This window comes from Candoia aspera, chromosome 4 (assembly GCF_035149785.1).
Source record: "Candoia aspera isolate rCanAsp1 chromosome 4, rCanAsp1.hap2, whole genome shotgun sequence".
NCBI lineage: Eukaryota > Metazoa > Chordata > Lepidosauria > Squamata > Boidae > Candoia > Candoia aspera.
In genome coordinates this window covers 86,305,854-86,319,649 of record NC_086156.1, presented here as the reverse complement: position 1 = coordinate 86,319,649, position 13,796 = coordinate 86,305,854, and the positions used below count along the sequence as shown (strand labels likewise).

General features: G+C 46.1%; 2 protein-coding genes across 2 annotated transcripts; both read left to right on the top strand.

Moving 5' to 3' along the window:
- The first annotated feature begins 792 nt into the window (after positions 1 to 792).
- SAXO3 (stabilizer of axonemal microtubules 3) lies at positions 793 to 6,321 on the top strand. The gene is made up of 5 exons (XM_063300926.1): positions 793 to 970; positions 1,221 to 1,409; positions 2,311 to 2,472; positions 3,043 to 3,170; positions 4,239 to 6,321. Exons 1-5 carry the CDS (start codon positions 815 to 817, stop codon positions 4,579 to 4,581), a joined length of 978 nt encoding a protein of 325 aa, XP_063156996.1. The 5' UTR covers positions 793 to 814; the 3' UTR covers positions 4,582 to 6,321.
- Positions 6,322 to 9,707: 3,386 nt separating this feature from the next.
- On the top strand, positions 9,708 to 13,587 carry LOC134496344 (lutropin subunit beta-like). Its single transcript, XM_063302076.1, has 3 exons — positions 9,708 to 9,722; positions 11,851 to 12,039; positions 13,357 to 13,587. Exons 1-3 carry the CDS (start codon positions 9,708 to 9,710, stop codon positions 13,585 to 13,587), a joined length of 435 nt encoding a protein of 144 aa, XP_063158146.1.
- Positions 13,588 to 13,796: the final 209 nt, after the last annotated feature.

Below are 13,796 nucleotides of genomic sequence, written 5' to 3'. Positions count from 1 at the left end.
ATGCAGTGCAAACTTTATGATTGTGACAACTGTGTTGAAGCTTAATGCTATGTTATCCTATATTTAAAGCATTTGCTAGCTTTTAAAGTGACTTGAGACACTCTGTATATTACCCAAGTCCAAGTGGTTGGGGGTTTTCCTAACCATCCCAGCCTTTCAGGCGCAGTATTTCTGAGGCTCCACTTCCACCTTACGCACATGAACGCGAGATCAAATCCGTATTGTTTGGTCCCGAGTGCCATCTAATGGGTATAGTTGGAATTGCAAGTCTTTATAATCGGTGATGGGTTGCAGAAGACGCTCGGACGGCGAACGAAGAAGGCTGGACGTAGCCGTGCGATGTTAAATAAGTCGGGGTGCGGGGAAGGGATTAGTATCGTAGTGGGACTGGTAATGGAACGGGTTATCGCTTGCACTTTAAGCTACATTTTGTTGCCGATCCAACTGCTTGCAAGAATAATAAACTTAAAGGGCAACATGGTTAGGGCTGCGAAAGGGGAGGGGAGGGGAGGGGAGGCAGAGAATGGGGATAAAATACCCTGGAAGCGGGCATGATTTGCTTTGAGTAAATATGGCTAGTACAGCCTGTCACGGAACCCAGCAGTCCTGGTCCCTACGTTGCTTCTTCTAACCACTGCACCTCCCTCACAAACCTCACGAAGACCTGCAGAATGTCAGGCTGAAGAGAATTCTGTCACCCGGGCAACATTTGTCCCAAACATTCTACTGGTCCCGCCCCTTTCGTGATCCCGTTACACGCGCCGCTGCCGCTACAGCAACAGCCAGCAACCATGCCCCAAAAGCAGAGGCGAACATGGCAGGCACTTTCTCCGCCTTTCCCTTCGGCTGGGCGGTGGATTCCGGCGCGTTGGTACCCTCCCAAGGCCGCAGACAAGACTGGGGACTGACTAGCAGTGGAGTGGGGCTCAACTATAGCACACCATTGCCCTTCCCACCGCCCTATGCACGAGTGAGCACGCTGGTGATATTTAGTGGGGTAGTTCGTGCCATCCGGATAGCTTGTAAACTATGAGGTTTGGAGATGAGGAGGCTGGGATCCCTGGGTTCTGGGCAAGAGGACTGGAGTGGTGCCAAAAATCAGGATTCAGGGTCATCTGAAGCAGATCCTCTTTGCCTCCACCTGCACCCCACGCTTTTTCCTGATTGTCCATTCCTTTCCTGTGTACTCACTGTTCCTCCTGCAACCTTCCCATTATCAGTCTACGATCCAGGAACCCTTGCCACCTGCCTCCCAGAAAGCGTGGCGGGATGAAGTCATTCCCCGGCTGGGAACCACTACACAACTTGCCCATGGCGTGAAAACTCATGGGGGAGTGCTAGCTCAACCCCGCTACTCTGCCTCTGCCGCACATCAGGACGTCCACTACAATACAGATTTGAGAGAGAAGGTAAGGGATTTCTGGGGGGGGGAGGAGGGGTTGGGAACTGGGTGCTCTGAGGAAACTGTCTTGAGAAAGGCACTAAGAAGCAGACTCCTGGTTTTGCTAGAGGAGTAGTTAAGTCCCCATCCTTTCCCAGGAAGACCATTGTCACAGCAGGATGAAAAACCTGACAGGTCATAGCAATCAGTCTCGGGAACACTTACAAACACTTTCATCATACATTTAATGCTGGACTTTGCTTTTTCCTCTTCCCTCCTGACTACTTTTCCTTTTGTGCCAGACTTTTTTATTGCAAGCCTGAAACAGAGCCTGTCTCTCTACCAATTGCCCAGTCTTGCTTGGCTGTATTTTCCATGCATGCTTTTTTCACACTTCCAGAACAAAAGAACTAGAGGTGTATCTTGTTTCAATCACCGTGAAACACTGAAGGGAGGGGGTGATGAGATATTAAAAACTAAATGCACGAGGCACAAGATATTTTGTCCCCAGAGGTAAAATCAAGTTGCAGATTGCCTAAGGCTACTCTGGCACATGAAGCAGAACATCCCACAACCTTCTTTTCTACAACAACTTTTTAAAAGCATGTTATATTGAGTAATAAAATAATACCCTTTCCTCTCATAAATCATCACCTGCCAAAGATGGCTGTCTCATTTTACCTAAAGATAGGGACAGAGGTGACTTGTGAATAGCCCAGATAACCTTTCTGCTTTGAACACTGGAGGCTTAAGAAAGCCACCTCTCAACATAAATAGAACCAACAAGGATATGAGGATTAAAAATGACAGCTTTCTTCCCCAACCCCCTAGGAACAGTCATAACTGCCACTGCTTCCCATCGTCGGACCCTCTCCTTTCCACTATATGTCCTGCTTCCTGGACTCTCAACCTGCTCTTCTCACCAACAGATGAAGCTTAGAGCATGGAGGTTCCCCCTGACTATGGGCAACCAGAAGAGTGAGATCCAAGCACATTTTCGTGGCTGGCCCAATCTGCCACAGGAGCCCGCCTTTCATGCTGGGCCTCAGCCCTTCAGGTTGGCGGCTCATCACACAGACGGAGCATCCAAGGTATCTGGAATGCCAGGGACAAAGGGAGGACATCTCACCCGTCCTTCTTTTTCCTTAAGACCAAGGACTAGTCTTTTCTTGGCAGAGTCAGAACCCCCAAATTAAGGATATTTCACTGTGCACATTTTTGCAAAGTTTTCTTGCATGGGTGTCCTGCCCTCTGGACACTGAGCAAATGAAGGTGGACTATTCTTTAGGCCTCTACCAGGTCTACATGCAGCTTATGTGCGCTGGAGGCACAACAACTATGAGTGGCCTGGAATTAGGTGACAGCTTCAAACTTGCAGAGGAGCAGCCTCCCACGTTGGGGGATTCTGGTGGTTTACCCGGCAGGGGCAATAGATACCTATTTAAATTTCCCACAGTGCATTAAGTATAGTAGGGGAACTGTGAGATTTTAAAAGGTAGTGTGATTCCATGGGGGAGGGAAATAGGTGGCCCTGCTGGTTGATGTTAAGCCTGGCTGACGTGAGCCGTCTTCTTGAAGATGTCTTCTGCAGCAGAGCAAACACTGCCTAGCAAATGCAAAACATCTTCTCCAAGAGTGGTCTTTCTTCTTTCCACTTTCAGTCAGTGGTGGCCACCACACGGAACAATGACCTCGCTGGAAGACCTTTCTACATCCGTGACAAGGCAGTTCTGCAGCTCAATGAACCCTACTTAACTACCACTGCCCAGGACTTCCGGTCCTTCACACAGTTAGTGGCACATCTGTTGTACCCTTCCCCCACCCCTACGGTGCCATACTCTGCCCTGCAGCCACGTGGCATAATTCCCTTGTGAGGAAAAGATTGCCGTGCTGAGGGATATTTAATTTAGGACAAAAACTGAGGAAGTAGGGTATGATAATGGAATATAAATAGCGCAGCATTTGGAGAAGGTGGGTTTCTCCTGACTGGAATGACCCTGGGTGGTCCAATGAAGTCAGATGGAGGGATATGTAAGTCAGACAAAAGGAAGCACTTGGTCACAAAGCCAGTGATTGATGAATGGCACCCATTGCTACAAGATGAAGCGATGGCCATCAGGTGAGATGCCTTTCTAGAATCAGATAAGGGTCTCAGTTGCTACTAACAATCGTTCATATGAGACCTTCAGAATCTGAGCCAATGTATTGCGCAGTACTAGCTGCTGGGGAGCAAAATGGGAGGCATGTGCTCCTAGGCTCTTGCAAGCTGGTGGGCTGTCCAGAAACAGCTGGTTGGGAAGAGGAAGAGGTTGGACTCTCTAGGATTCTGCTCTGATTCAGTAAAGCTCTTCATTCATAAGGCATTTCCGTTCTTGCTAACCCCAGCTTTCAGCATTCTCTTCATTAGCCCATGTAGGCACAAGTTTTACTTGTGTCACTGTAACCTCCTTTTTGCCAATTGCATAAAATATGCTAATTTGATTGATGTATCTTATTTTGCACAATTCACCCTATCTATGCTGGTTTATGAGAGTAGTAAAGACTGGATTTGATTCATCCTATTAATCTTAGTAGGAAGAGGTGAGGAGCTCTTAATCTCTTTTCCAGAAGCTTGTAAAACCTGCGATTTTAGTAAGCATCACCCACAGTTTCACGGTAGTCACAGGGGCTGGAAATATTTTCTTTTTTTATTAAAGGTTAGCTTCTTAGCAAGTTGTGTTCTAAGTTAGTGCCCTGTATAATGCCCTGTAAGCAGCACACTTGGGTGGCCCCTTCCTCGCTGCACCTATTTCCTGCTTTTGTCTACCTGCTTGAAAAATTATTTTTCCTCTTCTGCTCTGTCTCCATTCCCTCACAGGAAAGAACTCCAAGGGTATACTCAGAAGGAAAGTCTCAATTTGGATCCTTACCCTCTGATCCGTGTACCTGGTCCTATGCGGGATATCCGGATACTTGCAAAGGCTACCCGGGTGCCCCACCTGATCCTGAACCCAGCCGTACCTCACCGTGGTTTATGCAGCCTGGCCCAAGAATCCTACCAGCTTCCCCATGACTACAAGCGAACCTGGGATCGCTTCTGCCCTGTGCAGCAGCCCCCCACTGTTTCCTGCCGGGTGCCGGTGGTGGAAATCTTGTGCGTGCCACGCATGTATGAGACAGAGTATAAGTGCTATGGAAGTGGCAAGCCTTCACCAATGTGAGATGGGCAGGGATTCACACTCACTTTTCCCTGTCTTCTACTCCAGCCAAAAAAGAGGAAAAAGAAATACTTCACCCTGTTTACCTTTGTGATCATTTCGTTGAAAAAACTACAACAAAAGCTTTAGATGCATTCAGGAAACTGAATGTTCTGAGTCACACTGTCTTGGCATTTTAGCTTCAGGAAGCTATGACCAAAATAGGCATAAAAGTTGCACTGCTTGCACACTCACCTGGAGAATATTAGGCCCATAGAACTGAGCAAACCTGTACAGGATTAACCTGCAAGAATAGATTCAGGTAGTGCATTATATAAAAGAAAGATAATTGAAAAAAGGGTCCCCAAAGGGGACTTCAGGGGTGAAATAAATTAATCTGTCCTTCTTGTCTTCTTATAAAGTACTTTAATCTCACTCCATACGTAACAACACTAGATGTACAATGAACTGAATACAAAAAGTCATACATGAATAGCAAAAGAAGGGACTAGCGCTTGCTAGGCCTGGCTAATTTTTAAGGATGGATAGCCACAGCCATAGCTCCAGTTACCACAAAACAAGGCCCGCCATTTTGGCTCCTTGCTGCATGGTTCACTGGTGCCTCAAGCATAGATAGGTCCTCGCAGAGTCGGCAACCAGGTTTGCTACATCATGCCCGCTTCAGGCTCCATCTTTTATAGCCTGAACCATGTCATGTTTGCTTATTTTGGTTTAGCATGTTATGTGAAATCCCCCAACTTTTGGTTTATTTAAACCACGCTTAAGCAAACAAATAGTGCAGTTGTTTGAACCCAACCTGAATGTGAAAGATAGGCAAATATTATGTTCACATTAATAATCCATCCCTCCTGGTTTATATGAGATTTTCCTATGTTGTCCTCAGTATCACCTGGGAAGTTGGTTAGGCAGAGAGACGGTGACTTGGGCTGCTTGGGTAACAGTGGTACATCTGAAGAAACAGGCGTAGGATTGTATTGTTCTCCTAGGCAGATCTCCTAGGTTTAAATACAACATCCCAAACCAGTGCTACGTAGGGTTCTCAGCAGGAGTGGGGAACCAATACTGTAGCTCTTTAGATGATGTTTACCCTCAGCCCCATGGTCAAATGGGAGGAGTGATAGGTCCCAATAACATCTGGAAGGCCATACAAGTTCCCCAGTCTGGGATTAGAGTTTTGGATTGAGAATGAGCAGTTGCAGATTCAGTTATGTTGCTAAACCCTGACAGTCACAAGGGGACTATCCTCCTCCAGGAGATACACTTTATAGGATTGTGGTGTGGATCAAGTGTGAGAAACAGAAGCAGTACTTATGCTGTGAACTTCTGGAGGAGATGGGATATTAATGTAATTACATAAATAAACAAGCTGCTCCATCTTGTCTCTTGACTGTGTACTTTTGAAAATTATTCCAGTAGTGACAAGTGATGAGTCAGAAGTTCTATTAAAAAATATCCATAGTGAGCTGTCCCAGTGCTTGTATAGCTGCATTCTAACCATTTTCTGGCACAAAGTGGCATATTGGCTGTATGTGCTTTGGAAACACCTTTGAAAAGATTAAGTAATGTTACAGGCCTCAAGTGCAATTTTTAAAAATAGCTTAACAAAGTCAGCCAATTCACTGTTGCATCCCAAGCATACAGTTGTGAATGCAACTGTTTATCTCAATAAACCCAAAGTTGGTGTATTAAAGGGGTGGCTAGTGAATAGCATAAAACATAAAGCTTGCCCAGTGAAAAATAAACTTTCAGTTTTACTTAACTGGTATTTTGATACTATGGATTTAGTTTGCCCTGGTATTAATGAGAACGATTCACCTGCCTCAAGCAGTTGATTTTGGTGACATGACAAGACAGCAAATTATTAATGTATTGCAATTTTTGTTTTTTTTTACTGACAGGAGAGAGAACACTGGTTGTGGGATTTTCTGCCTAAAGAGTCAACATAGCTTGGGTAGACTTGATTATGGATCCTGAGTATGTGTGGTGGTGGTAGGCGCAGCTTCAAATGGTCTTATCAGTCCCAACAAGTTACCTTCAGGGTGACCGATCCACAAGGAGGACCTTTTCCATGGTAACCTTATCATGATTTTGTTCTTCCTCCTTCTGCCAGAGAGCTCAGAGCAGCACAGAAGACAGCTCATTTTACCCTCACAATAGCCCTGCAAGGTGGGTTACATAGAGAGAAGGACTTGTCCAAGGCTGCCCAGTGAGCCCCACAGCAGATAACTCCAGGCAGATGAATGGCTGGAGCCAGCTCAGAGGCTTGTCCTGTAGTCTTAAAATCTATTACCCCCACCTACCTGGCATAAACACTGCCTCTGCCACCAACGTGTAGGTAGGAAATTGTTGCTAGCAACCTTTCTGCAAGCCTTCCCAGTAGTTTTTTTTTCTCTGGGAGGACTAAAATTGCCAGGCAGCCAAGGCCAACCCACCTCAGTCCATAAGCCCTGCTGGCTGGGCTGGGCTGGGCTGTGGTGGCAGATTTTTAAAGCTGTAATGGTTCCCAAGGAGGAACCAATACTATACCTGGAGAAATAGGAGCAAGTTGCATCAGCTGTGTTACTCTGGGATAACTAAGTAATTAACTCATAATGGCGACCCAGAGCAGGCACTGAGAGCGGGCCCTGCCAGGAACCGGAGGCCACATGGCTGCCAAAAATACTAGATGTGGCTCAGATAAGCAGCTGAGTGGAAGGATTTGGTAGCTATGTCCTCTCTTCCCTGGGTCCTGCCATTAAACTGAACAGTCTTAGGCATTTGGGGAAGCAAGCTTGACATTTTATCTTCTCTGCAAGTTTTTTACCTGGCTGTTCAGCTGGAAAATACATTTACTATATATAACTATGAACTTGAGCCAATCCACACACTGAAGAATGATTGACAGTTAAAAAGAAAAGGCTGCTTCCGTTACTATTGCTTTTCTCAATGAATCCAAGGCGACCCTTATATTCTAAAGAAAAGTTATTTGGAGGGAATGCCAGCCTTTCTGGCAAAAATACTGTATAAAGTTTATGAGTTGTGAGATCGGGGAGGGGGAGCTGGCAGATCACCTCCTACTGGGGGAGGGGGAGGCAACATTTCCCACCCTGGTGTCACTCAGATCACCTGCAGCTCCCAGCTAGCCTTGATTCCAAGTCCTCCTGGGGGCCTTGAAGCTCAGCTTGGCATCAAGGACACCATATTTGGCAGTCCAGGCGGAAAGCAACCAAGGAGGAAAGAGATTTCTCACCTAGCAACACACCTGATGTAGCCCAGAGTGGCGGCCTTGGAGAAGAGGCAGAAAGCCATGGTTGATGGAAAATATTGCATGGTTCTATCTGATACTATTGCCAAGCAGGGCTTAGGACAAGTCTCCCTGTTTACAAAAATTAGCTTGTAACTGCCACGGAAGGGGGAGCAGCAAGCTGAGCCACTGAGCTTGCCGATCGGAAGGTTGGCGGTTCGAATCCGCATGACGGGGTGAGCTCCCATTGCTAGTCCCAGCTCCTGCCAACCTAACAGTTCGAAAACATGCCAATGTGAGTAGATTAATAGGTACCACTTCGGTGGGCAGGTAACGGCGTTCCGTTCAGTCATGCCGGCCACATGACCACGGAAGTGTCTACGGACAAACGCCGGCTCTTTGGCTTTGAAACAGAGATGAGCACCACCCCCTAGAGTCGGACACGACTGGACTTAATGTCAAGGGAAACCTTAACCTTTACTAGTTCTTCAGCATCCCATTTGTGGCTCTTGGGGCCCCCTCCCTGTGGTAGGCAGGGGTGAATTTATCTGGCTTTTTTCATTGAGAAGGCATTTAAAGGGCAAAATGGTGCTTTAATTCACCAAACTCAGTAAAAACTGCCTGCCCTGTCCCTGTCGGCGATGTCACATCACTGATCATGGGCAAAGCAGGGCTCAAAGTGCAGCCTACAAGCAGAACAAGTTCCTCATCTCTGTCTTAGAACATGCACTCACCAAGCTAAGCATTTAATACCTCAAGAGCAGATGAAGCCAAGAACTGGTGTCGAGCCCCTTTCCCTCACCAGTCTGAACAATTCACCCTCATTCCTTCACCTAGCACAGTCACCCAAAGAACAGAATGCAAAATTTCCAGCCAGGAAATTGAAAAAAAATGTGACACTTCATCTTTCCACTAGCAAAGGATTCCCAGCATGTTCCTTGCTCTAAGAAGTCCTACCTTCTGCTTGAAACTTGTTGACTTATTATTACTACATACGTTCTCATCCTCATGTTCTAACCTTCCTTGATCCCAATCCCAGCTCATAAAACTTGGTTTCTATTCTAGTCTTCACAGTATCAAGCGCACAATTTGCCAGATAGAAATCCTAAAGTCAGAAGAGCCATTGTGATCTGGCTGTAAAGATCCAAATCATCACTAGATGGCAACAAAAAGGCACAGAAAACTCCCCCCCTCCCCAGCTGGTCATCGTCTGGATTTTTGCAGCCCAGATCTGGTAGCCCTACTGTAATATAGTATCCAGGTAGCCACCATGCCCGGAGTGGGGAGAGGAAGAGCCATTCTTGGGGCTGGTCGGTTGGACCGGTTCTATCCCCTTATGGGCTGAATTAAATCTGCCGTTACTTGGATTTCATTGTATTTTACATTTATTGATTATTGGTATTATTTATAATTTTATTGAATTTTAAATTGTTTTTATTGTGAACTGCCCAGGGTCCCCCGTGTGGGGAGATAGGCAGTGATAAAAATATGATAAATAATATATATATATATAGTATCCAGGTTGCTGCCCACAGCTTGGAAAGCCTGCAGTTTACTTCATTTGCAACCACGAAAGTGAGCTTAGCCCAGCCTCTTTCAGCTACATCCATCTCATAGCGTTATTGCAAAGATGGAAAAAACAAGTAGGGTGGAGGGAGAAAGTCTGGCAGGCCATGCAATTTTCAGATTAAATGAAGATACATCATTAATAGCCTGACTTGACCAATACTTCCAGAGGGAACTGTGATTATGCTGTTAAGCATCCTTCGTTGTTGCATCCTGGTTATTAAATAGATCTTTGGCCTTGAATCTTTTTTATCAGCTGTATGATGGGAGGGGGAAAGCCCTATAAAAATGCAAGGGAGAGGCAGATACATTACAATTGGAGGACAGCCCAGGAGACGCTATGAAGTTGATGCAGGTATGTACAAATGAGGAGGCAGAGGGCAGGATCAATGCATGGTCCTTGCACTACATTGCTGAGAAGATAACATCTACTGAGGCTGCAGATCAAGGGATGCTGCTTTGGCATAATAGGAAATTGCAAAGCAGTTGATAATTGGCTAAATAGAAGCTTCCCAGTGGTTAGGAACTACCTACCTGAAGAGTGGTGGCCTCACTTTGGTGACAGTGTAGGCAACCCTTTGTTAGGGATGCTGTAACTGCAAAATTCTCCACTAAAAGGGTGGGATTGAGCAGTTCCTTCCAGCAATCACATCCAATAAGTCTGTTTGCTTTCTCCAACTGACTGCCCTCTGGATGTGTTGGATCATCTCTCAGAATTTCAATCTAGAATGGTCTTACAGGCTAGAAATTCTGGAAGTTGTGATCACACAATCAACATTGGGGAAAGGTTGCCCTACAAGTTTCAGTCAAAAGAAGTCTTCGCTGGTGCCTCATGCCCCCTTGAACTTAGAGAGGCCCTACTGAGCAAGAAGGCATGGATCTGGCGTATGAACTCTCTTGGGGAAATACCTGCCTGAGACCACTGACACAGGGCCGCAACTAGGGTGTGTGTCACCAGGGGCAAACATGGATTATTCCACACCCATTTTGGCGCCGCCCCCAGTGTGATGCCCGGGGCACATGCCCCGCTTGCCCCCCCTAGTTGCGGCCCTGCACTGACCAAACAGACCTTTTTCAAAGGCTTCCACATCCTATCCACCCAGAAAGAAAAAAGTATATTTTATGCTGAATGTTCAGATTCATGCATACTAATTCAGTTATATGGTTTTGAAAGTCAAATAATCGAAGGACTGGTTCAGGAAGGACACCCAATTCCCCAATAAACAGTTGGCTGCAGCTACCCTCCTTCTCTGATGCTCTCTCTCTCTCTCACTGGCATGGGTATAAAAATACATTCCTAGGACCCTTGTTCATGTATTAAATAATTTTGGTAATATTTCAAAAATCAGCGTAACATCCACGTGCTTTTCAGGCATACCAGTGACTTTGTGCTTACCAGTGAGAACACTGGAAATGGACTGGCTTGATTCTTACCAGGAAATCAGGACAGTCACTGTGGTTGGGTTGGTTTTCCCCTTATCACTCAATAAAAGAGCTAGCACAGAAGTGGGCAGAAGGAAGATCAGGATCTGTTGGCAGGTTTGGGCAATGCGTAGTGATCTGGAACCTGGAAATATTTGCTGTTAATAGTTACAAGACAAACCAGGAACAATATCTGGATATCTAAATTAGATGCTAAATTTAGGAGTCACCATGACTGAACTTTTGTGTGAAGGGATTGTAAGCTGTACAGTTCAATATTACAGTAGTGCTGACAACAAACTCTTAGGCTCAGAATGTGCTCAAAGCTACTCTGTCCTTTAATTTTGTTTATCTCTTACAACTGGTGACTCTTAAAGAATAATAATAAAAGAAGCAGATCCAGCAGACCAGAAGGCTCTCCGTTTCTGAGTTTGCAGTCTTAAAGAAAAATTAATGGGAAGGAAGAAGCCTGGAATAACCCTAACACCACTCAATTTTTACAATTTCCTTCCCACAACTAAGTCGTGGGCTGGAGAAAAATGCAGCAATATGTTTGCCTAGACAGCAGATGCCACATCTAAGACACCTGTTCAACATGGTCTCCTTTTTATCAAGTGCAGGGAAAGAGTACGCAGACAGAATAGCTGCAGCAGGTAATATTCTTACATGCCTCCAACTCAATGTAGCTAAATGGCAACTGATTATTGGAATTCCTTTAAAACTGTGGTAGGCAGCCTTTTTCAGCCTCGAACTATATCTTGCGTGGCTGCAAAGGGCATGACCAACAAGGCTTTTTTAAAGCTCTTTTAAGGCTTTAAGCCTGCTCAGAAAAAAATAAAAAAGGTTGGGCAGAGGGCAAACATTGCTGTCCTGCTGATCTTGGAAAGCTGTGTTTTCCCACTGTGATGATCTAATTGCCTGCCTATTGAAAATAATAATAATAATCTTGCATGCTACCTAACAATACCTGGTCACAGTCACACCAACATTCCTTAGAGTCCATGCTACAGCCTTATGCTCCGAAGTTGTGATGCCTCTCTCATTTCCTTTTTTACATCTAGGCAAAGAATCCGTTGCTAGCAACCCTCTTGTTCCTGGCTGTCACTCACTGTGTGATTTGCCAAAGTGGCTTGGCCCGCAGTAGCCCAGCCTGCCGCCCTGCCAATGCCACCATTGCAGCTGAGAAGGATGACTGCCCTGTCTGCATGACCATCACCACTTCCATCTGTAGTGGTTACTGTGTGACCAAGGTGGGTATGTGAGGGAGGAATCCTAGCAGTCAGCCTTCACCAACCAGACACTCTCAAGAAGCGTTGGGACAACCCTCAATGTCCCAAGCTGGCATGGCACAGATGGCCATGTTGGTTTTTGTTGATGTGCAGTGTGAGCTAATGTGCCTGGAAGGCAGCTAGGTGAGAAAGCTACCCTCAATCCCGGCACCCTTTTAAGACTCAAGACCAGTGTTTCTCTGGTCTTGGCTGGCTGGGGAATTCTGGGAGTTGAAGTCCACACATCTTAAGGTTGCTGAGGTTGAGAAACACTGCTTAAGACAATGCAATGACTTGAAGGAAACCTACATTCAGCCACAGGTACACAACCTTTTCCCCTGGTGGGGGCTGCTACTGTTTGTTTCCTGCAGCCAGACCTACAACGGGCAGAGCAATAACACAATGCTGCCAGGAAAGGAAGTGTGGTCCTGGTTTTCCCCCTTTGATGACTTTTGGGGAGAATTCTAAAATCTTGTAGATGTACGTTATGCTTATTAGAACTGTTGTTATTTTGTGGTTAATTTGGCAAGATGGTGTTGGTGGGGTTGCTCTGAGAGTTGCATGCAGTTGATGGGCTGATGAATCCTGCATTAAGTGCTGTCTAAGCATTAGCCTAGAAAAGGGGGTGGGGGGAGATTGCTCGGCAGCTCTCTGCTCCTTAGAGCCCCAACCATCAAGGGCCTTAACATTAAAGCCAAAAGGACATCACAACCTCAGGAAAACGGGGTCAGTTGTTTGACTCAAGGAGGCCCTGCACTATGTTGTGCTTCTATTGCCTCAACAGCTCTGCTCTTCACCATCAAAATCTACCTACATGGCTGCTGCTGGGGAAAGAATACAGATAGCTCCTGGACTATGCATATCTGGTTACATATTACAGCATAGCAGGCTTTGCATTCCATCCTGCCGGAACAGGCAAACTCTTCCTACCCGAGGCTGTGCGCATCTTTGTTCTCCCAGCCAAAAGATGCCACTTGGAGAGTATTCATTCTTCATTATTTGCTGTTATTTGGCCACTTTGCTGCCCAGTTTGTCATTGCTTCTTCCTGATGTTCAAAGGCAGTGAATATCCCAACCCACTCTCCAGCTTTGGTAGCAATGAGAAGAAAAAACCTCTGGAGGTAGCAAGTAGCAGCATGTCTGGAGTAGTAGCAAGTCTTACACACTCAAATGGGCCCATAAGAGAAACTAGGCCAACACTAGGCAGTAGGATGGCTCCCCTGACGTCTCTGGGATGCTGCCCCTCAAGTGGGAAAGAAAGCCGGTCACGTCTAGCCACTCTCTCTGTGTCTTTTACAGGAAATGGTGTGGAAGACTGTCCGGTCCTCCTACAACCAAAGCGTCTGCACTTACAAAGAAGTACGCTATGAGACTGCGCTTCTGCAAGGCTGTCCACCAGGTGTTGACCCGTCCTTCACCTACCCTGTGGCTCTCAGTTGTCACTGTGACCTCTGTAGGCTGGATTCCAGTGACTGTACTGTTCAGAGCACTGGGCCTGACTCCTGCAGCAACCAAAACCGCCTTGCCTAATACAGAAGGGCGACTAATAAATGCCACCCCAGGCCAACAACAGTGCATATACTTCCAGGGGTGCTTTACTCAATGGAACCCTGAAATCCTGCATCCCAGTCCTTCCGTGCTCACCCCATCCCCTTTTTTTCCTTCTTCTAACAGGAACATACATTACAAGAACCCACCCTGATTATAATCTTGTCCTGTCTCAGTTTCCAAGAACAGTG

What these genes read in the sequence shown, in the direction of transcription:
- SAXO3 (XM_063300926.1), top strand. Translation starts at nt 815, where the DNA reads ATGGCAGGCACTTTCTCCGCCTTTCCCTTCGGCTGGGCGGTGGATTCC. An exon ending in ACACAGACGGAGCATCCAAG is followed by an intron (nt 2,473 to 3,042) that starts GTATCTGGAATG and finishes TTCCACTTTCAG; the next exon opens with TCAGTGGTGGCCACCACACG. An exon ending in GACTTCCGGTCCTTCACACA is followed by an intron (nt 3,171 to 4,238) that starts GTTAGTGGCACA and finishes ATTCCCTCACAG; the next exon opens with GAAAGAACTCCAAGGGTATA.
- LOC134496344 (XM_063302076.1), top strand. An exon ending in GTGGTTACTGTGTGACCAAG is followed by an intron (nt 12,040 to 13,356) that starts GTGGGTATGTGA and finishes TGTCTTTTACAG; the next exon opens with GAAATGGTGTGGAAGACTGT.